This window comes from Microcebus murinus, chromosome 27, assembly GCF_040939455.1.
Source record: "Microcebus murinus isolate Inina chromosome 27, M.murinus_Inina_mat1.0, whole genome shotgun sequence".
NCBI lineage: Eukaryota > Metazoa > Chordata > Mammalia > Primates > Cheirogaleidae > Microcebus > Microcebus murinus.
The window spans coordinates 4465840-4490450 of record NC_134130.1 but is presented as its reverse complement, the minus strand read 5'-3'; the positions used below and the strand labels follow the sequence as shown (position 1 = coordinate 4490450).

Sequence of the window (24611 nt, the reverse complement as noted above, 5' to 3'; positions counted from 1 at the left end):
TTTTTCAGGCAAAAAATGAACCTGCTGGGAAGAAAACCTCTGACAAAAGAGATAGTGAAGGGAAGAAGGAGAAGTCAAGCAACATGGACAGGTACTCCTCTTCTCTGATGAGATGAGATGAAATGGGGAGGGGACAGCTGAAGACATCCCTTTCCTTTTCTGACATCCTTCAAGATTTCTGTAGCTATGGAAGTCTGGGTAACTATCTCAGAGGTTGAATCTCCATGGGATCCCTTCCTGTGTGTTTTGAACTTGGTCAGCAGCCCTTCACTGCCAGTAGGTGGAGGTTTCCTCTCTCCAATCAGTTGGTGCTCATTGCGGGAGTCCAGGCAGGGCTGGTCTGTTTGCCTGAGTACTTGCTCTAACACACTGCTGTGTTTCCGGGGCTGCTGTTTGTAGATCTGCGAACCTTAAAAGGGACGATAAAGCGGACAGAAAAGATGATGCTAAAAAAGGTGAAGATGGAAGTGGAGAAAAGAATAAGGACCAAGATGACCAGAAACCTGGCCCCTCTGAGCGATCACGAGCCACAAAATCAGGTAGGCAAGGGAGGCCATACAGGAGGTTTCTTCTTGTTTTCTGACCCTGGCCAGTGTGGGTTGTTAATTTGCTACTATTAGGAGATAGCTAGGTTCATTTTTCATAGTTTCTCCATTGAGTATTTATTTTATCTTCCCTTCCCCTTTTTTTTTTCCTGTAGGGAGTCGAGGAACTGAGAGGACTGTAGTCATGGATAAATCTAAAGGGGTGCCTGTTATTAGTGTGAAAACATCGGGATCCAAAGAGAGAGTGAGTGTTAATTTTCTATGTAGGATATTTAGCTCTTATGATATATATTTCTGTGTGAATCTCACTGAGTTCTTGAGCTTAATTTAAGTAAAGCTTTCTACCTTTTCAAAATCCCATAAATCTAACACTTTTTAAATGGAGAAAATGTTAAAGCTTTCCTTTAGACTTAATTTTCCTCTGATGATTGTTGGTTTTTATTTTTCTAGGCTAACTTTTAAACTGAAATATGAGAACACTTGACTTTTTTCCCTGAATCAGCATGTAGTGGTCCATTTTCATTGTCTGCCCTGAAAGTTTCAGGAGCCCCCTATCGTGTATTCGTAAACCTGGCCCCGCCGGCCTTTGCAGCCTGCCTGTAAGCCTGGTCTCCCTGGGTCCAGCCCCATACGCTTCTCTCTGCACGCTGCTGCACAGAACGCTGGAACCCAGCATGTCTGTGTTAGCTACTTAGCACCTGACTCTGCCTGCCATTAGGGTCATGGGCAGCTGTTGATGTTCGTAAGTTCGACTTGTGACAGTCTTACAGGTTTGACAGATGTGGGTGACGGGTCCCCAAGAGTACACCCACATTTAGCAGTTCACTAGGATGACCATTGCACTTAGCATATAGTTGTATTTGCGGCTAAGATGGGCTGTTTCTCTACAGGGAAGCCCATTAGAGCATTGGCATCCAAGGTTTTTATTGGAGGCTGCTAACAGGCATCCTCTGCCCATCAGGTACTAAAATTTCCCATTCCTAGAAGGAAGGACATGTTCACCATGAACTAATTGCACAGACTGGGCACGCTGAGCCACCTTTACCAGTCACCTGTCGAGTAGTGACACTCAGAGTGTCCAAGTTCCAGTTGCCAGCCTTGGGCCTGCCATGTCAACCCTGAGCTGCACAGAGCAAAAGACATTTACTCTGGTTCATGATGTTACTCACCTGCAAGCCAGCCTGTCAGTTATGGAAGCTTCCATCCAATCTGTGCTACTTTGTGTCAATTTTTAACATGTTGTAGCCTTTTACTCTTATTTCATGAAGTATAATTAAAAATGGAAAAATGAAAGTGTTGATTTCAGGGCTAAAAAGGGTGGTTGTGGAATAAATGTACTTGGCATAATCAGAGATTGTCAGGCACACCAGAAGGGCATTATTTGGTAACTCCAACTGCATATTTGCTTATAAAGTAAAAGACAAGAAATATAGTTTGGATGCAAAAGAAAAGTTATGAATGTTTTTGATCTTATGAAAAATTTTGGCATCAGTGTTCATTTCCGTTTTGACCCTATTGAATATAGTTGATGAATCAAATTTTATCATTAAATATTAATGAAACTCTTTCAGTTATAATAAGCAAAACATAAAGTTTCTTTAGAGAGAATACATCATCATCTGATGGTTTCATGAAAAGTTGATCATTATGTGGGATTTGCACATTGAATGCTTGGACATGGACATACTTAATTCTTCATTTGTAATCTCTACCTTTTTTTTTTCTTTTTTTTTTTTTTGAGACATCCTCACTGTGTTGCCCAGTGTAGAATACAGTGGCATCATGATAGCTCATTGCAATCTCAAACTTCTGGGTTCAGACGATCCTCTGGCCTTAGCTTCCTGAGCACCTGGTACTATAGGCATCTGCCACTATGTCCAATAGATTTTTTTTTTTTTTATTTAACAAAATACCCTCAGATTCTATGTCCAATAGATTTTTCTTAATTTTTGTAGAGATGGTGTCTTGCTGTTTTCTAGGCTGGTCTCAACTCATGGACTCAAGCAGTCCTCCTGCCTCAGCCTCCCAAAGTGCTGGGATTACAAGTGTTGGTTCCCGTACCTGACGTACTTTAAGTTTTTAATGTTCTTTGGTGAACTAGGTTTCCAAAAGCCAGGATCGTAAATCAAATAGCAGAGAGAAGCCGTCCATCGTGTCCTTTGATAAGATCAAAGAGCCTCGAAAGTCAAGGGACTCTGAATCCCGTAGGTGAGTTTGGGTCCAGGAATGGTTGGGTTGTTTCTCTACGCTGTGGTCAGGACGACGTCCTGAGAGGACATGTTCATAGTTCCCTGGGGGTGGAATACAGTGGTGAACATTTTTGTTCCTTTGGCTGTCAGTTCATGCACTTGCTGTGTTTTTACTTTCATCGCGTGGCTCTTCCTAAATGATTTTATGTAAATGGGCTCATCTCTCCGGAGAGATTACAGAGGGTGATATAGGGAGATTCAGTGCTTTTCTGCTGCAGTAGTGCTATTTAGCAAAAAAATACTAAATCTACTTTAGAAGCTTTGAAAAGGGAAAAAGTAACAGCCCGAAAGGAGCACTGAGAGGTCTTCATCGTTAAATAAGTCAAGAATGATGTTGTCATAACTTTTAAAGACTAAAAACGAATGTTATTTGGTCATTCTGTGTTACTGTTAATCTACCTTTACTATGAAGAATCAAATATTAAATTATAGTTTTAAAAATAAGGACCAGTGGGAGTATGTATATTCAGGGCAACTTGAATTTGCACATCTGGGTTACTTAAAAAAAATTTTTGAAGTACTATTAGTTTAGAAAAAATAACAAAAAATAGAGTGAAATTGGGGGCTGAGGCAGGGGAGCAGTTTTTGTAATGCTCCCTACAGAACAGTTTGCCGAAACGGAAAATGGCAGGCAAAGGCACATGCAGCTTTGGTGGAGTAACTGGCATCTGATCAGCAGCACAGACCACAGAATATGGGAGCAGTGACATTTCCCACCATGTAGAAAGGACGGACTGACCCACACAGGGCTTCAGGTCATGTGGCTGTGCCTTCACAGCCTGCTCTGCATTCTTGCCTCACATCATTGACCTTGTAGCATAGCTTATGAATTTGAGGTTTCGAGGGCCTTAAAAGTCATAAAGAGAAATTGACCCAGTCAAAATTAAACTTTTCTACCATGAGAAACCATAGGCAAAGTCAAAAGACATGCAGTTGATGGGAGTAAAAGTGATTTGAAATAAATATAATAAATCAATAGAAAAAAACTGCCTGAAAGAAAAGTTCACAGAACTATGTGGACACTTCACAAGAAGGGCAGTACAAATGACCTTGAAACAGATGAAAAGCTGTCAAGTCTCACTAGGGATCAGGGAAATCAAAACGGTGGAGGGGCCATGTTCTCATCCCTCAGTGTTTTGATCAAACATATGCGTGGAGGTGCTGGGAGGTGGGCGTTTCTGTTAGGAGACTGTAAATGGGCCCAGGGACACCCCAGAGCTGCGTGAAAGGCCCAGGGTTCTGGTCCCAGCAATTCTCTTATCCATGTGTGGCCTGGCGGAACCTGTGCTCAAGAAAGTGTTGCCTGGGTGTCCGTTTTATGAAGCTGTAGCTTTTGGGAACAACAGAGACATCCCCTCATGCCTCATGCTGGTTCCATAAACCCCGCATTCTTCACGCTGTGGGCTCCTCGTGAAGGGGCCGGAGAGCCACGGAGGCAGATGTGGGAGCGACCAAGACATGTGGAGTGAACCAAAGAATTGACAGGCATTTGTGTCCAGAACACAGACACAAAACAGGGCACGATTATCCATTTCTTCTGGTACAAGTATACAGTTGTCCTTCGGTATCCCAGGGGAATTGGTTCTGGGATTCCTGAACCAAAGCTGTGGAGGTTCATGTCCCTGATACTAAAGAGCGTGGGGTCTGCATAGAACTTACGCACATCCTCCTGAGGACTTTAAATAGTCTCTGGACTACTTATACCGAATACAAGGAAATTGCTGTGTCCGTGGTTGTTATTCTGTAGTGGTGGGAGGGATTGGTTTTGGTTTTGGTTTGTTTGTTTTTTGTTTTCCTTGAGCCAGAATCTCACTCTCACCCTGGATAAACATACAGTGGTGTTATGATTCCTCAGTGCAACCTCAAACTCCTCGGCTCAAGCTATTCTCTTGACTTTATCTCCCAAGTGTCTGGGACACCACTGGGCACCACAGTGCCTGGCTAATTTTTCTATTTTTAGTAGAGACAGTAGTCTGGCTCTTGCTCAGGCAGCTTTCAAACTCCTGAGCTCAAGTGATACTTCTGCCTTAACCTCCCAGAGTGCTAGAATAACGGGTGAGCTAGCACGCCCGGCATATTGTAGTGTTTTTTTGTTTGTTCATTGGTTTTGTTATTTTTGGTTTTTTACTGTGTTGTATTCATGGTATTGTTGGGGTTTTCGGGGGTTTTTTTCCTCTAATATTTTGATCTTTGGCTGATTGGATCACTAGATCCAGAGGGCCAACTGTAACTGTAAATGCATAGAGAAGGAGTAAAAAACAGACAGTTTGGCACTTGTCTTTGTTGCCTCTATAAAAACCTGAAAGGAAAAGCACAAAAATGCCTGTGTCACTGTCATAATTATGTAGCTGTTACTGTCCTTGGCCTGGGCAGAATTCCTGCCCAGCTTCAGGTCTGGGGCTTTATAGACATCAACAAGATTTGGATTCTAGTGCTCCAGCCTCATTTTCCAATGACTAAGTTAAGCTCATGGTTTAGGGAGCAATGGTTCTAATTTTGAGTCACTCACCATGAAGAATATGTTCCATTTCTGACTTATGACTGTCTTATGTCATGAAATCAGATGTCAAGGTCCAGGAAATAAGGCCCAGTTCACATAATAGCTGATCATGCAGAGGGGAACACATACAACACCCCTCCCTTCACTCTTGGTTATCTGGCTATGCGGGGACCATGGTGGAAGGAGAACTGGGTGGCACTCTTGTGCTCTTCCTGCTTTCTCACATTGTCCCTGGTCCCCAGGCTCCTCCTCCTTGGTCTTGCTTGTGGTTCTGTGGGTTATGCAGGTGGAGGCACAGCCCTGGAATCTGTTTTCCTGGGGGTGGACCTGGCTGGGGGATTCCTGCTGGCCTTTCTGCAGCCTAACTGTTGTGCAGCAGGGTGCGGGAGCGCAGTGATCGGGAGCAGCGCATGCAGGCGCAGTGGGAGCGTGAGGAGCGCGAGGAGCGGGAGGAGCGTGAGCGGCTGGAGTTTGCCCGGGAGAGGCTGGCCTTCCAGAGGCAGCGGCTGGAGCGGGAGCGCATGGAGCGGGAGCGACTGGAGCGCGAGCGCATGCACGTGGAGCATGAGCGCAGGCGTGAGCAGGAACGCATCCACCGTGAGCGCGAGGAGCTCCGGCGCTATGAGCAGGAACGGCGGCCTGCAGTGCGGCGGCCCTACGACCTTGATGGCCGGTAAGCTGACACCCCATCCTGTTGCCCTTAGGTGGCCCTTGTGGGTCAGAATCGTATTAATGAATGATGTTAGCGTGAGCTCTGTCTTTAAAAGCATGCACAGGTAGAGACGTGGGCCTTCTCCTGTACTTCAGCAGGGATCTTGAGATGGCTGGATGGATGCTGCGGTGATTATTAAATCACTGGGTTCAGGTCCAGGCACTAGAGCAGCCCGTGAAATGTGCTGGCAGGGGAGACAGAGACGAAAAACCTCTTCTGAGGCCTGTCCTGGCTTTTTAATCCATTGTAATTTGTTTCTGCTCCTCTTCGTACTAATATTAATTTCACATCCCCAAACATACCCATGAGAGGTATGCATAGAATAACGCTACACCCAGTAGGACTGGAACCTAAATGAAAACTTTGCTGTCAGGAATTGGGTGGATAATTCCAGCCTCGATCCTATCAGGCTTTCTCCATGCATAACAACTTGGGACAAATTGCGCTATTTCTTTTTTTTCTGCTTCATGAGTTGAAGGAGGTACCCATGAAATATGTATTTTGACTCTTATAAAGGGCCATCTAAGCTGTTTAGGAACACTTACGGCTTTTGTTGTTGTTGTTAGACAGAGTCTCACTCTGTTGCCGGGGCTAGAGTGCTGTGGCGTCAGCCTACCTCACAGCAACCTCAAACTCCTGGGCTCAAGGGATCCTCCTGCCTCGGCCTCCCGAGTAGCTGGGACTACAGGCATGTGCCACCATGCCTCTTTAATTTTATTTTATTTTTATTTATTTATTTATTTTTTGAGACAGAGTCTCACTTTGTTGCCCAGGCTAGAGTGAGTGCCGTGGCGTCAGCCTGGCTCACAGCAACCTCAAACTCCGGGGCTCAGCGATCCTACTGCCTCAGCGTCCCGAGTAGCTGGGACTACAGGCATGCGCCACCATGCCCGGCTAATTTTTTGTGTATATATTTTTAGTTGATCAGTTGACTTATTTCTATTTTTGGTAGAGACGGGGTCTTGCTCAGGCTGGTTTTGAACTCCTGACCTTGAGCAATAATTTTTTTCTATATATATTTTAGTTGGCCAATTGATTTCTATTGTTTTTAGTAGACACGGGGTCTCACTCTTGCTCAGGCTGGTTTTGAACTCCTGACCTTGAGCGATCCTCCCACCTTTGCCTCCCAGAGTGCTAGGAATACAGGGGTGAATCACCACGCCTGGCCCTATGGCTTTTATAAAATACTGATGTTAAGAGTCCATGGTGGTCACCAGTGTGCTGAAACAGTATGTTTCAAGTGCTTGTGTCAGTGACATCTTTGGGGGGCAACAACTCAGAGTGTATATGTAGCAGAGGTGCCAGGTGTGCTGTAAAGAGCTCCTCGGGGTAGAGGCTTGCACTGGTTTCCTGAGAGCTGGTGGCTGTGTGGATTCCCCGAGCCTGTCCGAAGGCTGCCACTGCCCACTTCTCACTGTCTTGTTGGGTATAGGCGGGGCAGGGGGTGCTGGATAAAACGGAAACCGTCATTCAGTCATTGGGGTCAAATCAGATCTCTAGGCTCATGTAGCAGGGAACACTTTGGTGAAATTAATTAATTCCCTGTCTGTGAAGTGCTGGGGGCAGGGACAATTAGGGGCTACTTCACCAGCTCGCACAAAGCTCACACATACGGTTGGAGGGAAAATGGCTTTATCTCCTGCCCGTGCCCCTCATAGGCGAGATGATGCCTATTGGCCAGAGGCCAAGCGGGCCGCCCTGGATGAGCGCTACCACTCTGACTTCAACCGCCAGGATCGCTTCCATGACTTCGACCACAGGGACCGGGGCCGCTACCCCGACCACTCGGTGGACAGGTCAGTTGGGGCCTGCCCACTTGGTGCAGGTTTTCTTTCTGCTGGTTCATTCTCTGAGAATAAGGAGTGGCTTTCTGGGCTCTGAGCCATCGGTGCATGCGGTTGGCACTGAGTCAGGCTCTGCATCACCTGCCTTCGGTTTGGGAAACGTTGCTTTTCATTTTGGGGGTCTGATTGGCCACTCTGTTCACAAGCCTCTTCCTCTCCTTATGGTTTGCTTTAAATTACCTTTTTCAGGAGAGAAGGTTCAAGGTCAATGATGGGAGAAAGAGAAGGACAGGTAAGTCGGAAGCTACAGTTGTATCCACAGCTTTTCCCATAGCGTTGCTTCCCTTACCCTCTGCACACCTCCTCCCTCCCACTGCAGTGAGAGGAAAAGTGAGGCAAAGGAAAAGCAGAGCACCTTCTGTGTTTGGGATGAAAATGGGATATTTCTGCTTGGTCTTGGCTGTGAATCCAGAGAGCTCCTCTGAAGCCTCTTTTGGCCTAGAGCCCGACTGAGTTTCTGTGAGCCGTGCTCACTGAGCACACTGGGCTGGCAGGCCTCGGGGTGGGGCTCCCCTAGCTCATGGGAAGGTACCTGGTGAGCATGCGGCCACTCACGTGCTTCTGCGTCGTGGTCGGTGTGTCTGCTCCCCAGGGCCTTCCCTGTTTGTGTGTGAGGCAAGACGGCCCCGCTTCACTTGGGCGGCCCAGGGCCCCACTTAGCCTTGGAAACAACGCAGTCTCTGGCCACACTCGTTCTCATTGCAGGATTCGCACATGAGAAGAATAAGCTCAGTTTCATCCTCGTCTTCTGTCTCTTACATGTAGATTGAGGATTTCCCAGAAAGTGTCTCAGACTTTAGTGGGTTTACTGGAAAACGTGGGGACAGGAGGGAAGGCTGTGGAGAGGCCGTTGTGGTGGCAGAGTTGATGCCTCGTCCCCGTTAGCTTTTCCTCAACTCTAGCAGAAGCTTCACTTTTCAATCTCGTTGTCCTCCTTCATTGACGTGATGTGGCTGGGGGTACCCAGGTTCCTGCCCTCTGTCTTGGGCATGCTCTTCTGCCTCAGGAGCAATTTCATGCGTCTCACGGGATTCCTTTCTCCCTGCTCCTGGAAGCAAATGTTACGTGCCATGCAGCAAAACTAGACTAGTCTTCTGGGCTTTCTTTGATGGAGAAGCGTGGCTCAATTGTTAGGACCCAGGCTCCAGAATCAGAGCTGGGGTTCTAACTTGTTGTCACCACTCCCTGTCGAGACTGTGTCCAGTTGTGACATGAGCGTGTTGATTCCTCCCGTGTAGTGGGGGATCTGCTTCAGGGGGTTCGGGTTTCTGAGTGCACGCGTTCCCCAGCGCTTTCCATCCACACTGGCTACTTTTCAGCAGGTTACCACAGACTACTCCTCTGCATGGGAAGGGGAGTTGGATTATCTTTGCTCACATACCCAGCGATAAATAGGACATCGTTGGTGCCCCAAATGGCACGTGGTGACAAGTGACTTGAGAGAAAGGAACAGAGAACTTCAGGGCCTTAGTGAATTGTTACATGGCCTGGTTGATCAGAACACTGTTGGTTCACTGTTAAGCTATTAGAGAGGGATGCAGGTGGCTAAATAGTTAAAGAACTAGGTACCTATTTGAAAATCAATATGTCTTAAACATCGTTTATAGAAATATTATTTCAGGGCCAGGCTCAGTCGCTCACGCCTGTAATCCCAGCACTCTGGGAGGCCCAGACAGGCGGCTTGCTTGACCTCAGGAGTTTGAGACCAGACTGAGGAAGAGGGAAATCCTGTATGTACTAAAAATAGAAAAATCAACCAGGTGTCATAGAGCTTGCCTGTAGTCCCAGCTTACTTGGGAGGCTGAGGTGGAAGGATCACTGGAGCCCAGGAGTTGGAGGCTGCAGTGAGCTACGATGACGCCACTGTACTCTCGCCTGAGCAACAGAGCAGGACTGTCTCAAAAAAGAAATAGAAAGATATATTATTTCGAGAGTCTTATTTTAAGAAGTTCTTGCATTTGGCAGCACTGCCTTGCATAGATGCTCTGGCCGTGATTGTGTACTTGAGGGAACATAGCTACACTTTGTACATCTTTCAGAATTAACCTGTTTTCTTTATTTTGTTGAGGGTGGTGTCATGAGCCCATGCTTGGTAGGATAAGCCAGGAGATGGGGCTGCAGGTGTGCCATCCCAGGCTCTGATGACATGTAAGAACAGGCTGCCATCCATGCCCTCAGCCTGGCAGAGCTCTCCATTTAATGGGAGAGGTGAACTTGGATTTGTACAACTAGGCCATCTGGAAGCATCCTAGCAGTTTTCATTACCAGGACTGTTTGTTGGTTTCTTCTCACTTTAAATGCAGTCCTGGGCAAATCCCAAAGGCCACTGTATCTGTGGACCACAGAGCAACAGGCCATGTAGCCAAAGCCATCTCACTGGCTTCTGTGAAAGTCAGGCTGGAGCTTGAGCCACAGAAGCAGGCTTTGGGTAAATGTTAACCTTGACCCTCAAAGAAGTGAGCATAGAGTGTGAAGCCTCCTTTTTTGTCTGTCAAGTACCAAAAGGACAGGGTTGGGAACCCGTGGCCTGTGCTGGCCAAGGGCATGCTGCCCTCTAGTTCCGCCTGACAGGCATCCTTCAGCCTGAGCAGAGCAGGACCAGAAATGGTTACAGTGAAAGGCTGCATTGGATTAAATACCTGTGTAAACAGCAGTTACTCATAACATGCATACCAGGTTGAGTGAGTGAGAGTGTGTGTGTGTGTGTGTGTGTGTGTGTGTGTTTTGAGGAAAATAAACCTATTGAATTTTACTACATGATAGTATTCCCAGTAAACTTGTTAACCTTTTTACAAAAGAGGACAGTATTTAGAGATCCTGTCGTCATATAGTTAACAACATTCTGTAATAAGGAACCTGGCAATAGGCTGGTAGAGGTGTTGCGTGCAGCTGTGTGTGTGTATATGTATATATATATGCTTGCTTTGCTGTGGAAGGAAGAAACTTGTAAAACTCAAGTATTTCCCTTATGTGCATGTGTTAAAGGTTGTGAACTTGACCTTTACAGTATAGACAGTTGATGAGAGAAAACCATTAGTTTGTGGTGACTAACTGTATGAGCTGTGGGCCCTGGAGCACTCTCTTATGAGCAGCATCTTAGTTGGTGGCCCTCTCAGCTCTGGTCGTGCTTTGGAGACCCACCATGGAGATGCCATCCTTGGTATTAAGCAGCTACTGGGCCCCATCATCCCCTGGGAGTCCTTCCGTGCTTGAACTCTTCCTCCTTTGTAGTCGGGTGAATGTCGGCCATGGGTTTCCTTTATCACCTCCCCAGTGCTGAGCCTGAGCCTGAGCCTGGGCATGGCCCGGCCTTGTGGGAGTGCCGGGTCCTGTCAGCACTTCTGTGGGAGTTACTGTTGTTGTCGTTGCCATCCCATTGCCTGAGGGCTTTGGGATCCAGGAGTTGATACTAGAGCTTTCTCTTCTTTCTGGGTTCTCCTCATCCAGCATTATCCTGAACGCCATGGAGGACCAGAGCGCCACGGCCGGGACTCCCGCGATGGCTGGGGGGGCTATGGCTCCAACAAGAGGCTGAGTGAAGGCCGGGGGCTGCCTCCTCCACCCAGGTTAGTGTCCTACACCCCACGGTGGGGTGGCTACTGCGATGATTGTGTGGGAGAGAGGTGAGTGAGCCCATTGGGATAAGAGCTGGTTTCCGTTTTCCTGGCCCTCCTGCCCAAAGGGATGGGGGCAGTCCAAATCAGAGATGTCTCTTTTCAAGGGGCAGACGTGACTGGGGGGACCATGGCCGAAGAGAGGATGACCGGGCATGGCAGGGTTCGGCTGACGGGGGCATGATGGACCGGGATCACAAGAGGTGGCAAGGTGAGGACTGGGCTACAGGCCGAACTTTGTGTCTTTGTTGGGAAGCTACAGAAAAGATTGAGCCTGGAGCCGCTCCTGCTCTGCCTGCAGCCAGCCTGCTAGGCTCCCGCTCCCGCTCCTCGCAGAGCAGGACAGGTGCGCGTTAGCAGTCGCCTGAGTGAGCAGAGCGATGGGTGGGTGAGCGCCACAGACACTGCTGCCTGGAGGTCTGGCCCAGAAATCAGGCAGGGGGTGTTCCTGAGTCGTCTCAGGCAGGACACCGAGGCGCGTGTGCGGAGGCATCTGGCTGGGGTCTGCCTGTTCTGCATTAACCAGGTGCCGCAACCAACATCCTGTGCTCGATGCTCTGTGACGAGTGTATCTTTCTTCCAGGTGGTGAAAGAAGCATGTCTGGTCACTCTGGGCCTGGCCACATGATGAATCGGGGAGGGATGTCAGGGTAAGACATTTTGTGGGTGACGCCACTCTCCCTGTGGTGCCTCCCTTCCCTGTGTGTTGGCCTACCTCGGTGAAGGTTTAAAAGCAACCAAGTGTTCCCAGCTAACGCCACCTTCCCCCAAGTGTGATGCAAGGTGATCATCTCATGCAGTAGAGTCTGTCTGCTGCTGGAGGGGGTGCTCAGGAAGGGCATCTGCCTGCGGGCAAGCCCTGTGAGTTCGTGGGGGTGGGGATAGGGCCAGAGTGGGGGAGCTTCCTGGACAAAAGATTCTGAATTTGTTCCTAGGCGTGGCAGCTTTGCCCCTGGTGGGGCCTCCCGGGGCCACCCCATTCCGCGGGGCAGAATGCAAGGCGGGTTTGGAGGCCAGAGTGGGGGTAGCAGACCCAGCGACGCCCGCTTCACTCGCCGCTACTAAGTACTTTGAATCCTGTGTCCGTCATGTGGCAACAAGACTATGTTCTGTTAGGAGTTATCTTAAACTGTGTAAAAATATTTTTTTTATCTGCTGCCATATTATAGCTCAACACAATGTGAATTTGTTTTTGTTTTGTTTTGTTTTTTTGTAATAAATGTGTTTCTGTTCATATACCCTTTATTTAAAGTATCATCCCTTGTTATTTCTGGCTTTTTCCATGAGATGAAATTATACTTAGCTTTTCGGTGGGGGAGGCTGCCTCGGGTTGCCCTGGGCTGCGCTCCACCTCCATGGCCAGGTCTCTAGCCGGCTCGCTGAAAGGCAGGGTGTGTGCAAAGTCTTCTCCCTGACGAATCCTGCATTCTTCTGGAAACAAGGGTTCAGGTTGGGAGGGGGACCATGGAAGGAGCCAGTGGAACAGCCATGGTGGCAGCCTGTCTGCAGGAGATGCTTGTCCACCAGAGGGGGCTGTGGGGCAGCATCCAGCGGTATTAGCTAGTGGCTGAATACCACTGTCACCTAATGTGACTTCTGGCAGACACAAGGAACTGGCACGCATTAGAATAGAAGGGGCTGTAGGAGTTTTTCCTAGGGCTGCTGTAACCAACTGCCTCAAACTTAATGGCTTAAAACAATAGAATTTTTTTTTTTAATATGGAACACTTCATGAATTTGTGTGTCATCCTTGTGCAGGGGCCATTCTAATCTTATCTGCATCATTCCAATTTTTTTTTTTTTTTTTTTTTTTGAGACAGAGTCTCACTTTGTTGCCCAGGCTAGAGTGAGTGCCATGGCATCAGCCTAGCTCACAGCAACCTCAAACTCCTGGGCTCAAGTGATCCTCCTGCCTCAGCCTCCCAAGTAGCCGGGACTACAGGCATGCGCCACCATGCCCGGCTAATTTTTTCTGTATATATTAGTTGGCCAATTTCTTTCTATTTATAGTAGGGACGGGGTCTCTTGCTCAGGCTGGTTTCCAACTCCTGACCTCGAGCAATCCGCCCACCTCTGCCTCCCAGAGTGCTAGGATTACAGGCGTGAGCCACCGCGTCCGGACTCATTCCAATTGTAATATATGTGCTGCCGAAGCGAGCACACATAAATTTATTATCTTACAATTCTGGAAGCCAGAAGTCCACCTTGTTCACTGGGCCAAAGGCAAAATGGTGTCTCTAGGACTGCATTCCTTCCAGACCCTTCAGGGGGGATTTGTCTCCTTGCCTTTTTTTTTAATAGAGTATTACTTTTATATAATAATGCATATTATTTTTATATAAAATTTACCATTTTGACCATTTTTAGGTGTACAATTAAGTGGTGTTATGGTACATCCACAGTGCTGTACAACCATCAGCCACTGTTCATCTCCAGAATTTTAATCCCTCCCAAACACACATTAAATCCGCACATTAAAAACTATCTCCCAGCCCCTGGCACCCACCATTCTACTTTGTGTCTCTGTGGATGTGACAACTCTAGGGGCCTCCTGTGTGTGGAATCACAGGATGTGTCCTCCTGTGTCTGCCTCTTTTCACTGAGGACGATGTCATCAAGGTCCATCCATCTCACAGCCTGTGTGGTGCTTCATTCCGTTATGGCCGACTGTTACTGTGTGGAACACGCTTTCCTCATCCCTCCTGTCAGTGGACAGTCAGGTTGCTTCCACCTGTTAATCCTTGTGGCTAATAGTGCTGCAAACATTGGTGTCAGTGTCTGAGTCCCTCCTCTTAGTACGTAAATGAGATCACATGGTAATTCTGTGTTTAGCGTTCTGAGGAATCACCGTATTTTCCATAGCAGCTGCACCATTTTACATTCCCACCAGCAAGGCACAAGGGGTCCAACTTCATATCCTTGCCAACACTTTTCCATTTTTTTTGTAAAAGCCATCTTAATGTATATGAAGTGATACCACATTGCAGTTTTCATTTGCATTTCCTTAATGTTTAGGGATGTTGAGCATCTTTTCATGTGCTAACTGTTCTTTTCTCATTTATTTTTTTAGAGATGGGGTCTGGCTCTGTCCCCCAGGCTGGAGTGCAGTGGTGCGATCACAGCTCACTGCAGCCTCCAACTCTTGGGCTCAAATGATCCTCCTGCCTTGGCCTCCCATATCTTCTTTAGAGAAATGTCTGTTCAAGTCTTTTGCCTCTTTTTTTGAATTGAGTTGTTTTGGTTTTGAGTTGGATTCTATATATTCTTGACATTAAGCCCTTATCAGATACATGGCTTGTGACTATTTCCTGTCATTCTGTGGACTGGCCTTTTCCACTCTCAGTAGTGTACTTTTTTTCCCCCCCAGTATATTTTTAGAGCTGCAGTCTTGCTTTGTTGCCAGGCTGGAGTACAGTGGCTGTTCATAAGCGCAATCATAGCTCACTGCAAACTCCAACTCCCAGGATCACGCGATCCTCCTGAGCAGCTGGGACTACAGGTGCGTGCCACCACTGTACCTGGCTGATAGTGTACTTTGTTGCATAAAAGGTGTTAATTTTGCTAAAGTCCACTTTATCTAGTTTTCCTTTTGCCTGTACCTACTGTGTCATGAGCAAGAAATCATTGCCAAATCCAACATCCTGAAGTTTCTCCCTTACGTTTCTTTCTAAGAGTTTTACCATTTGGGGTCTCAGGTTTAGGTCTGGAATTTGTGTTGAGTGATTCTTTGTATATGGTGTTAGGTGAGGGTCCAACTTCACTCCTGCGTGGGGATGTCCAGTTTTGCCAGCACCATTTGCTGCAGACCATCCCTTCTCCACTGGGGCCTCCCAAGGCCAGCATTGTTCTTCCTCTCCTGCCCCTGCTGTTGCATGCTTGGGGACGCTCCTTGTTCTCCCAGCCTCCATTTGCTTATCTGTGAAATGGGGCTACTGGGTTGTTCAGAGGATTGTTGGATACAGGGCCTCATTACAGGACTAGCCTTCTCCCCCAGCACCTCCTTCAGCTACAGAAATCCTAATTTTACCAAGGCTATATATAGAGTGGCTCCCAAGTTCAAGTTCACCAGGATCATTATTGTTAGCAAAGTCATTTCCAGGGCCAAATGAGATGGCTGCTTTGGGTGTCACCTTTTCTTTTCCATTTTAATTAAGTCTGGCTTGGCCCTCAGCCCATCTACAGGGCAAACCAGGCTGCTGCGGGTCCGTGAGGCACCCATAGGTGTGGACCCAAGGGCCAGCTGGGCTTCGCTCACAGAGGCCCTGAGCCCAGCCCCGGCCAGTGTCCTTGGGGCTCACATTGCTCCGTCACATCTGCTTCTGCATCCGCCACCCCTTACAATGTCCTATTCCTGCACCATCACCTCCTGCCACCAATTAGGGCTCACTCAGAGGGGACAGGGCCATGGGTGCAGCTGTGGTGACCAGCCTAAAACACACTGATTACAGCTTGTCACTCGGTTACACACTGGCCTCCACCTGTTGGACTCCCAGTGCTCCTATCCCCAGCATGATCACACACGAGCTTCCCCCTGGGGCCTGTTCCTCGCCTGTACTGGCCCAGTCTGCCACAGCCAAATTATGAGAACGCTGCTTCCAGCTATCCAAGTGACACTGTGCCACACACCAGCCCTGCCTTGCTCCGCAATCCACTCCTGGGCCTCGGTTTCCTCATCTGTAAAATGGGCCACCTCTCCTGGCTCATGTTACTGGAGAGTGTGTGGGGTTGTGAGTGTGGCCACATGCATCCCCAGCCCCTTCCTACCCAGGTCACCCTGTCCCACGGCCTCCTCACTCCCCCAGCCACAGGCACGTCCTTCAAGTGTGTCAGCTGGTGGGCCAGGACCGACCCATGGGATGAAGCCTATTGCCCAGGGGAACTTCACAGCCATGTTCCCGGAGCTGCAGGACTCGGCCACTGGGATGGAGCTGCAAGGGCCCGGCGGGCAGCTGCTCACTCCTCCCCACTGCAAGTCAGACTGGAGAGCCATCCCCCTAGGTGGTCTTTGCACCCCTCATCCGTAACATATGCCCCCGTCCTGAGCTCTGTCACTTAAAAAAATGTCCCCCATAAACCCCAGGACCAGGGGATCCAGTTCGGGGACACACGTGCTTGTGGGCACGTCCTGGGAAGGCGTCTGGCTCCCACCCCAGCCCACACCCTCCCTGTCTGTCTAGGGACACTGGACTCCGGTTTCCAGGCACAAGCTTCTTGCCATCACCAACCTCCTGGGATGCCCATTGTCCCTGGGTGCTGGGGACCTTGCAGGGAGCCCCTGCACAGGCCCACCCTCCCGGAGCTCACGGCTTGATGGGGGAGACGCAGCCAGGCAGCTGGGGCAACATGCGGCAGGGGCAGCATCCCAGGGGAGAAGGGGATATCTGGGAGATGGGCGCAAGGAGACCCTCTGAAAGGCAGCAAACCCGGCCTGTTCTCCCCAGGAATCACCAAGGTTGTCAGGGAAAGGGATGAGGGTGGAGACCAGTTGGCACGAGACCAGGGATTGGAGGATGTGGAGGATCAGCAGCCTTGGGCGCTACTGCCCTGTTGACAGTGAAGGAGACCCCAATTCTGACCCTCCCCACAAAGTCCCGGCTCCCAGACTGCCCCACCCTGGGATCAGCCCTCCAGCACCAAGAACCCCCATCCTGGGCTTGCTCTCAGCACATTCCCCACCCTTCTGGGGCTCTGAGCACTGCCTGCAGAGCACTGGCAGCAACTGTCAGGACGGCAACGGGTGAACCACGGCCTGCAGTCAGAGTCAGGCCCTGAGGAGCCACCGGGAACCAGAAGCCCAGGCCCTGGCACTCTGGGCACCAGCAGGCACACCCCGTACCCCCCCACTCCCCGCTGGGGCCAGCACACAGGTCAGGGAACACTTCCGAAGTCCTTTATTGGGCCGGCAAGGCCAGGAGCTGCCCTTGGAGTGGGGGTCCCAGTCTGGAATCTTCAGGTCGGTGGTGTCCCTGCCTGTTCTGACCCGAGGCAGGCAGCCTCTGCTGACTCACTACTTGGTACGCGCCTTCACGTATTCCCAGCCCTCCTTGGAGTACTCGCAGGCCTTGGAGGGGGCCACTGACAGAGCCGAAATCACTGTGATGACACCTGTGGGAAGGGCACAGCCACCCGGTGAGGTCCCCTGCTCAGCTTTGGCCAAGCCCCAGGAAAAACTCTAGGTTGGCAAGGCTTTTGTAGAGGCATAACATCCAGCAGAGAAACTGAGGCAGACAACAGGCAGGGCCTTGTCCAAGCTCACAGGACAAGTTCCATAATGGGCTCCTATATCCCATTCTACCTGTCAACACAGCCCAGCCCTCTAAGGAGACTCCCTCATGGCCCCTCCCCAGAATCTCCACTCCTCTTTAGGTGGGAGAGACACACACATGGCAGAAACAGGGACGGATGGGAAGGAATGGCCAGGAAGCACAGAGGGTGCTAGCCTGGGGTGTCTGGGGCCACCTCTAGGGCAGAGGGACCAGGGGGTCCTACCTGAATTCCAGGAGTCCCGGATGGGGAAGTGAATCTTTGGAGGGGCTGGGAGCTGGGAAGAAAGACGGCCAAAACAGGCTGGTGAAAGGTGCTCAGGCCTGGGGATCAGGCCAGCCCCAGGGCAAAAGACACCAAGCAGGGCTGGAGGGACCCCAGAGCCAAACTCCCGCCAAGCCCTGGCCTCACTCCCAGCCGGGGATACCTTGGGTATTTGCAGGCCTGTCTGGTCACACACGTACTGGCTCAACTGGTACATGGCCGGGGGGACCACCTCCCCGGCCTTCCGCAGGGCTGCCTCGCTCTTGTCGCTGGGCCCCAGAAGCTCCTGATCGTACACCAGGTAGACGGCACCCCCAGCCACGCTGCCCTTGATGAGGAACCTGCAGGCAGGGAAGGAAGGGACAGAAGCTCAGTGGACACTGCTGGCCACCCACAAGGGTCTGGGCCCCCAGAGAGGAGTTAGACCCTCCTAGGGGCTCACGGTCCAGAGAGTGACACACTGTGGCACCAAAGGCACGCAATGTACAGTGTGCAAAGCTGGGCGACTTAACACCACTTTAACTGTCAAAGTGACGCCGGGAGAGGGATAGTGGGTCACTCCAAGTCCGAGAGCAGAGGACAGTGACGACTTTCTAGAAGCCCTCCTGCCTAGGTAGGGACGCTCCGCAAGCAACCCAGGGGTTATTCTAAGTGTTCCTGGGCGCTTCCTGTATGTCACTCGCTGCTCTGGGCGCGCATTAACCTCCCCATCACGGCGAGCGGCAGGTTTCACCGGGCGTTTCCACTTCACAGATGAAGCAACTGAGGCTCGGAGGGGTCGCCGACACCTTGAGTGGGACAAGGCTCGCTGGGGGGCCATCGGCGAACTCGCGAAGCCCCACCACACTTGAGCCTCAGTTTCCCCATGTGGGCCACGTGGACGGAGGAGCTGACATTATGGGAAGCAAACAGCAGGTCGGGGCCAAACCAGAGTGGGGTGCCTATAGGAGAGGGACGTCCCAAGACCCCACGCACCTCATCAGCGACCACACCCGGGCCACCATGGTCGCTCGGCTCCGCGCGCAAGGACACTAGACTCGCCCGCCGCTTCCGGTCGCGACGGCGCAGAGGCCTTTGGGAGATGTAGTCTTTCTTCTCGGCCGCAAAGGCCTCCGGGATTCGGAGTCTCGTTACGGCCCTGAGACGCCGTAGAAAGGCTGCGAAGGGCGTCTGGGAAATGCTCCCTTCCCCGGGCCGGGCCGCCGCAAAGCTGTCTGGGAAATGTAGTCGGCACCGCCCCGTGAACCGCCTGTTCGCGAAGCCTCCTGGGCAATGTAGTCAGCCCAGCCCGGTCCTGGCGGCGTGAGGGGAAAGAGGCGTCGAGTTTCTTAAGGGAAACCCGAGTGTGACCTGAGAAGATCTCGGAGCCCGAGAGATCCACCCGCGCCCGCGCGGGGGACTTAAGGCCCGGACTTCGGAAGAGTGAGCCTAGAAGGCGGGTGTCACGGCAACGCGGGGGCGGGATCGTTCTAGAGGGGCGGGCCCGGAGTCACGTGATCTCATTCGGGGGTGGAGCTTCCATCTAGAGCGAGGAACGGAGGCTGGGAGGCGGAGAGTCTCTGGGAGGCTGTTGCCTGGCAACGCTCGGGCGCGCGGTCTCCACGGCCTGGCCCCTCCCTCCCTCGAGGATGTGGGCTCGTAGTCACGTGACTCGGGCCAACCGGGAAGGGGGCGCGGTCCGGGACCCGGCCGGACGCGGCCTGGGCGGGAGGCCCGAGGGCGTTCGTGTGGTGCCCAGGCTGGGTCCCCAACCCCTTTGGTGGGGGAAACTTGAGTCTCGAGTGGGTGAGTGCGTGGCCGGGGGCTCGCGGCGGGCCACACGCCCCCTTTGTTCAGAGGGGAAGCTGAGGCAGGCAGGCAGGGGCCAGACCCCAGGGCTCTGGGCTGGGTGTGGAGCCTGGTCCCCGTCGGGCCGGGGAGAGCCCCGAGAGGGTATGGGGCAGGAAGGGGCACGGCCAGAGTTCTTACGACAAAGACCCCTTTGGCTGTGCGGGGACAAGAGGCTGCAGGGAACGGGTGTGAGGTGGGGAAGCCACAGTGTAGGTGGGGGTCCCGGGGGCCAGGGCAGGGGCCGGTGATGAGCTGGGAGCCCCGGGGACAGTGGGAGAGATTCCTGAGACAGAACTGGTGCGACCTGGGGCCATGGGGACGACGGATGGGAGGAGGTGAGGCCAACACCCGGGCTTGCCCTCCAGGGATGGGGTGCGGTGGGGCCATCCTGGCGGTGGTGGCCTGAGGAGAGGCAGGTTTGGGGTCAGATGCTGAGCCTGGGGTTCGTGGAGGATGTCAGGGAGCACGCTAAGAGAACAGCAGGGGCAGAGACTGTAGGGCTGGACCCAGAGATGGAAGAGTTGGGGACTCCCCAAGCCCACCACCTCCACCTGCTCCCTCAGTTCCATGGATTCAGGAACTCCCCCTGTCCTCATCCCATCGAGTTTAGGGGACAGAAACCCCAAGATATGATAGCTCTGTGCCCTTTCTGGGGAAGACCCATGACCACTGGAACTTTAAGAACCTGGCCTGTTTTTCTGTTTCACCTTCTCCCTGGAAAAAGTAAATCAGCTCCCACAGCTGAGGTCACATGTGAACCCCGATGACACAGGCCCCTCTGTCTCCAACCCCAGCCCTGCGTGTCCACCTCCTCCCTTGGGAGCATCTCCAGACAGAGCTGTCTCCCCGGACTCCCCCAGCTCTGACCTCCCACGTTCCTCTTATCACTGCATTGTCAGTCCAGTATCTGTTGAGCTCCTACTGTGTGCCTGGCACCGTCTGGGGCACTGAAGACCCAACAGTGAACAAAACAGAAGGAGGCGTTTATTTCCTTCCTGCCCTCACGGGGAAGAGCATTCCAATCAGGGGGAATAGCCGGTGCAAAGGCCCTGAGGCAGCATGGTGAAGAAGAGGCTGCTCTAGCAGAGCGGAGTGGGCAAGTAGGGATGGGCCACGCAGGGCCCTTTTGGCCATCCAGGAGTCTAGTTTTTCTCCTAAATGAATTCGAGAAGATTTTCAGCTGGGGAGGAGGCAAGATGTGATTCAGCTGCTGGGTGGAGGGAGCGTTCAGCCACAGTGGTGGCCTGGACAGATGGTGGCCGTGGAGGTGGAGAGCGGGGGCAGGTCCATGGCAGGCAGCATCACCAAAGGCTCATCAAAGCCTGGCTGTGGGCAGGCCTGTGCTGCCCACCCTCTCTCCCGCTGCAGGCCCACAGAGGGCCATGAAGGTGCTGCTCCTCACAGCGCTGGGGGCCCTGTTCTTCACCTACTACTGGGACGACAACTTCGACCCCGGTGAGCAGCTGGGGGCTGGGAGGGAAAAATGGGGCTGGCCTCTCCTAAGGCTGACCCCCTCTGCTCCCTGCCAGCCAGCCTCCAGGGCGCCCGCGTGCTGCTGACAGGGGCCAGTGCGGGTGTGGGCGAGGAGCTGGCGTACCACTACGCCCGCCTGGGCTCGCACCTGGTGCTCACTGCGTACACCGAGGCCCTCCTACAGAAGGTAAGACCACCCGTGTCCAGTTGAATGGTGTGGGTGCAAGCGGGGGCGGGGCAAAGAGGGACTGGGTTTGCATCCCTGCAATGATCCTGGCGGCCTCTGTGACCTTGGACAAGTCGCCTAACCTCTCTGAGCCTCAGTTTCCTCATTTGCCAAAAGGGAGGCAAAGTACCTCCTCGTGAGTCATGGTGTTGTCCTGATGCAGTAGCAGGGGGTGTGGGGTATTGATAGTGTCGGGCTTGTGCCCATAGCCAAGGTTCTCAAACTCAAAGTGGGGAGGCACTTACTAGCCACGGCCTATTGCTGCTTCAAGGCAATGAACCGCTCTTGGGGACAAACCTTCAAATTTTCGAGAGAAGCCAGGACTCTGGAAATGTTGTGTTAGGGCCCCCAAAGAGGTAAAGCTTTGGGAATGACGTTGAATGGGACTCGAGGCTCAGAGCAGGGCAGGGCCCGGCAGGTGGAGGGGGGCCAGCTGGGGAGGAGAGGCCCACGGGCAGCTCTGGCCCCCCTAGGTGGTAGGGAACTGCCGGAAGCTGGGCGCCCCCAAGGTCTTCTACATCGCGGCGGACATGGCCTCCCCCGAGGCGCCCGAGCACGTGGTGCAGTTTGCCCTGGACAAGCTGGGTGAGGGGCGGGGCCTGGAGTCCAGAGTTCCGGACCGTGGCCTTAGGGGCAGGACCGGGATTGGGGTGCGGGTGTGATAGTAAGGGACGTCTGAGGGCGGAGACTTGTGGGGTCCGGGAGCGTGGCCGGGGTGGGGCCTCATTGCACCGGGGTCGGGCCTCTGTACGGGGTTCAAAGCAGGGAGTCCTAGGGGCGGAGCTCACCTGGGCAGCTCTGGGGGCGGGGCCTCGCAGGGGCGGGGTTTAGGGCGGGGTTGATCGCGCCCAGCGGCAGGGCCTCCGGAGGTAGCCTCGGGCTGACCGGCCTTTCTGGGCCAGGCGGCCTGGACTACCTCGTGCTGAACCACGTCGGCGGCGCCCCGGCCGGGACGCGGGGCCGCAGCGCCCAGGCGACACGCGGGCTCTTGCAGGTGCTCCGCCCCCGCAGCGGCCCGGCTCAGGGATCCCTCCGCCCCTCGCCCGGGCCCCGACCTCCCGGTCCTGGCCACGCCCCTTCGGCCCAAGGCCCCGCCTCCCGCCCCTGACCACACCCCTCCCATCCGTGGCCAGGCCCAGCCCAAGGCCCCGCCTTTCTTTCCTTGGCCACGCCTCTGGGCGGTGCTCGGTCCTCGGCCCCGGCCGTCCGGGTTTCTAGGCTCCACCCTCTTCCGAGTCTAGGCCCCGCCCCGGGCTGCCCCTGCGCCCGGTGACTCGCGGCCGCCGCCTGCAGGTGAACTTGCTGAGTTACGTGCAGCTGACCTCGCGGGCGCTGCCGAGCCTGACGGACAGCAAGGGCTCCCTGGTGGTGGTGTCCTCGCTGCTCGGTGCGTGCGCTGCCTAGCTCCGCGGGTGAGCGGGGCGGGGAGGTCCACCCCCGGCGCGGGCGATCCTGGAGCGGGCGGGAAGGCTTCCCGGAGGAGCGCGGCCCGGTGTCGCCGCTCAGCTGCCGCCCCCGCGCCCCCAGGCCGCGTGCCCACGTCCTTCTCCGCGCCCTACTCGGCGGCCAAGTTCGCGCTGGACGGCTTCTTCGGCTCCCTGCGGCGCGAGCTGGACGTGCAGGACGTGGACGTGGCCATCACCATGTGCGTGCTGGGCCTCCGGGACCGCGCCCCCGCCGCCGAGGGCGTCAGGTGAGGCCGGGCGCGCGCCGGGGCTGGGCCGGGGGCGTGGGGGGCCGCCGGCCCCGTCCCCACTGCGCCCTCCCGTCCCCAGGGGCGTCACGAGGGCCGAGGCGGCCCCGGGGCCCAGGGCGGCCCTGGCGGTGATCCGCGGCGGGGCCACGCGCGCCTCCGGAGTCTTCTTCCCGCGGCGCTGCCGCCTGCTGTGCCTGCTGCGGCGCTGGCTGCCGCGCCCGCGGGCCTGGTTCATCCGCCAGGACCTGAACGTCTCGGCCGCGGCCGCCGCCTGAGCCCCCGCACCTTCGGGGGGCGCTCCACCGGGCGCGAGCAGACGCGCCCCCGCGAGGCGGCGCAGCCTGAGCGCAGCCGCACCGCACGGGGTCCGCCGCGGGCGCCGCCGCCGGGCTAGGCCCGTGCCCGGGCTCGGCGGGCTCCGCGGCCGTCCCTGAGGACGGGTCGCTCCCCCCGTTTGCGGACGAGGAGACTGGGATGCAGGCAGGTGGGCCACCTGCCGCAGGTCACGCCAGCCCTGAGCCTTCGCGCTGTCCCGCCGCAACCGAGTCCCTGGCCTACTCTTCCCACTCATCCAACCTGGGCGCGCCGGGCCGCTGCCGGCCCCGCCGGGCCGCCGACACCGCGTGCCCTGACGGAGGGCGGGGAGGGAAGGGCGCGCTCTGGCTGGACCTGGCTCGCGTTTCACAATAAAAACCTTTCTTGCCTTGCATGTGTGTCGTTCAGATTCCTCGGTCCTGCCGATTTTCTGGCGGCGGGCAGGGGCCGGGTGCGAGTGTGCCGGGCCGTAACCTGGGCCCATCTCAAAGATGGGGAGGTGGAGGCCGAGAGCGAGAGGGCGAGCCCGCTCAGGTCAGGAGGTCAGGGCGGAAGCGGGCCCGGGGCGTCCGTGGTTGGCGCGCCCCTAACAGCAGGCCCCAGGCCTGACGCCCACGACCCGGGGCGTCTTCGCGGCCGGAGGGGCGCCGCGGCCGCCTGCGCAGTGCGGAGGAGCGCGACGCCCGCTGTCCCCGCGTCGCGCCAGGGCCGGGCTGTGTGTGTCTGCGTCCGTTCCCTGGAGGCTGACGCGCAGTGCGGAGGAGCGCGACGCCCGCTGTCCCCGCGTCGCGCCAGGGCCGGGCTGTGTGTGTCTGCGTCCGTTCCCTGGAGGCTGACGCGCAGTGCGGAGGAGCGCGACGCCCGCTGTCCCCGGTCGCGCCAGGGCCGGGCTGTGTCTGTCTGCGTCCGTTCCCTGGAGGCTGACGCGCAGTGCGGAGGAGCGCGACGCCCGCTGTCCCCGGTCGCGCCAGGGCCGGGCTGTGTCTGTCTGCGTCCGTTCCCTGGAGGCTGACGCGCAGTGCGGAGGAGCGCGACGCCCGCTGTCCCCGGTCGCGCCAGGGCCGGGCTGTGTGTGTCTG

At 54.2% G+C, this 24611-nt stretch overlaps 3 protein-coding genes and 1 pseudogene across 20 annotated transcripts in view; 2 read left to right on the top strand and 2 right to left on the bottom strand.

Annotated features, from left to right (window-relative positions):
* Positions 1-12709, top strand: part of SAFB (scaffold attachment factor B) — a 72018-nt gene extending 59309 nt beyond the window's left edge. For 4 of the 12 annotated variants that reach the window (XM_075998161.1, XM_075998160.1, XM_075998157.1 and 1 more), the window contains 11 exons: positions 9-91; positions 400-539; positions 701-789; positions 2647-2753; positions 5671-5967; positions 7665-7802; positions 8040-8082; positions 11298-11416; positions 11572-11675; positions 12048-12114; positions 12400-12709. In XM_075998161.1, coding sequence (XP_075854276.1) covers positions 9-91; positions 400-539; positions 701-789; positions 2647-2753; positions 5671-5967; positions 7665-7802; positions 8040-8082; positions 11298-11416; positions 11572-11675; positions 12048-12114; positions 12400-12529 — 1317 coding nt within the window. In that variant the 3' untranslated portion in view covers positions 12530-12709. The remainder of the gene's footprint in view (positions 1-8; positions 92-399; positions 540-700; positions 790-2646; positions 2754-5670; positions 5968-7664; positions 7803-8039; positions 8083-11297; positions 11417-11571; positions 11676-12047; positions 12115-12399) is intronic. The other 8 variants (XM_075998162.1, XM_075998158.1, XM_075998166.1 and 5 more) reach the window with 3 other exon arrangements.
* A 468-nt stretch (positions 12710-13177) lies between these two features.
* On the bottom strand, positions 13178-13265 carry LOC142864959 (uncharacterized; annotated as a pseudogene).
* A 4073-nt stretch (positions 13266-17338) lies between these two features.
* Positions 17339-19444, bottom strand: MICOS13 (mitochondrial contact site and cristae organizing system subunit 13). Its single transcript, XM_012761629.3, has 4 exons — positions 18968-19444; positions 18156-18333; positions 17954-18005; positions 17339-17569 (listed from the first exon to the last, which is right to left on the bottom strand). Exons 1-4 carry the CDS (start codon positions 18994-18996, stop codon positions 17472-17474), a joined length of 357 nt encoding a protein of 118 aa, XP_012617083.1. The 5' UTR covers positions 18997-19444; the 3' UTR covers positions 17339-17471.
* A 174-nt stretch (positions 19445-19618) lies between these two features.
* Positions 19619-23924, top strand: HSD11B1L (hydroxysteroid 11-beta dehydrogenase 1 like). 7 transcript variants are annotated; one of them, XM_075998199.1, is made up of 8 exons: positions 19619-19777; positions 21191-21277; positions 21352-21482; positions 21995-22106; positions 22424-22515; positions 22763-22908; positions 23049-23214; positions 23297-23924. In XM_075998199.1, the coding sequence occupies exons 1-8, from the start codon at positions 19621-19623 to the stop codon at positions 23609-23611; spliced, it is 1206 nt and encodes a 401-aa protein (XP_075854314.1). In that variant the 5' UTR covers positions 19619-19620; the 3' UTR covers positions 23612-23924. The 7 variants fall into 7 exon arrangements, with proteins under 7 accessions (XP_075854314.1, XP_075854318.1, XP_075854317.1 ...); XM_075998203.1 differs by having other exon boundaries at positions 22740-22908; XM_075998202.1 differs by having other exon boundaries at positions 22763-22933; positions 23297-23497.
* The last annotated feature ends 687 nt before the right edge of the window (positions 23925-24611 follow it).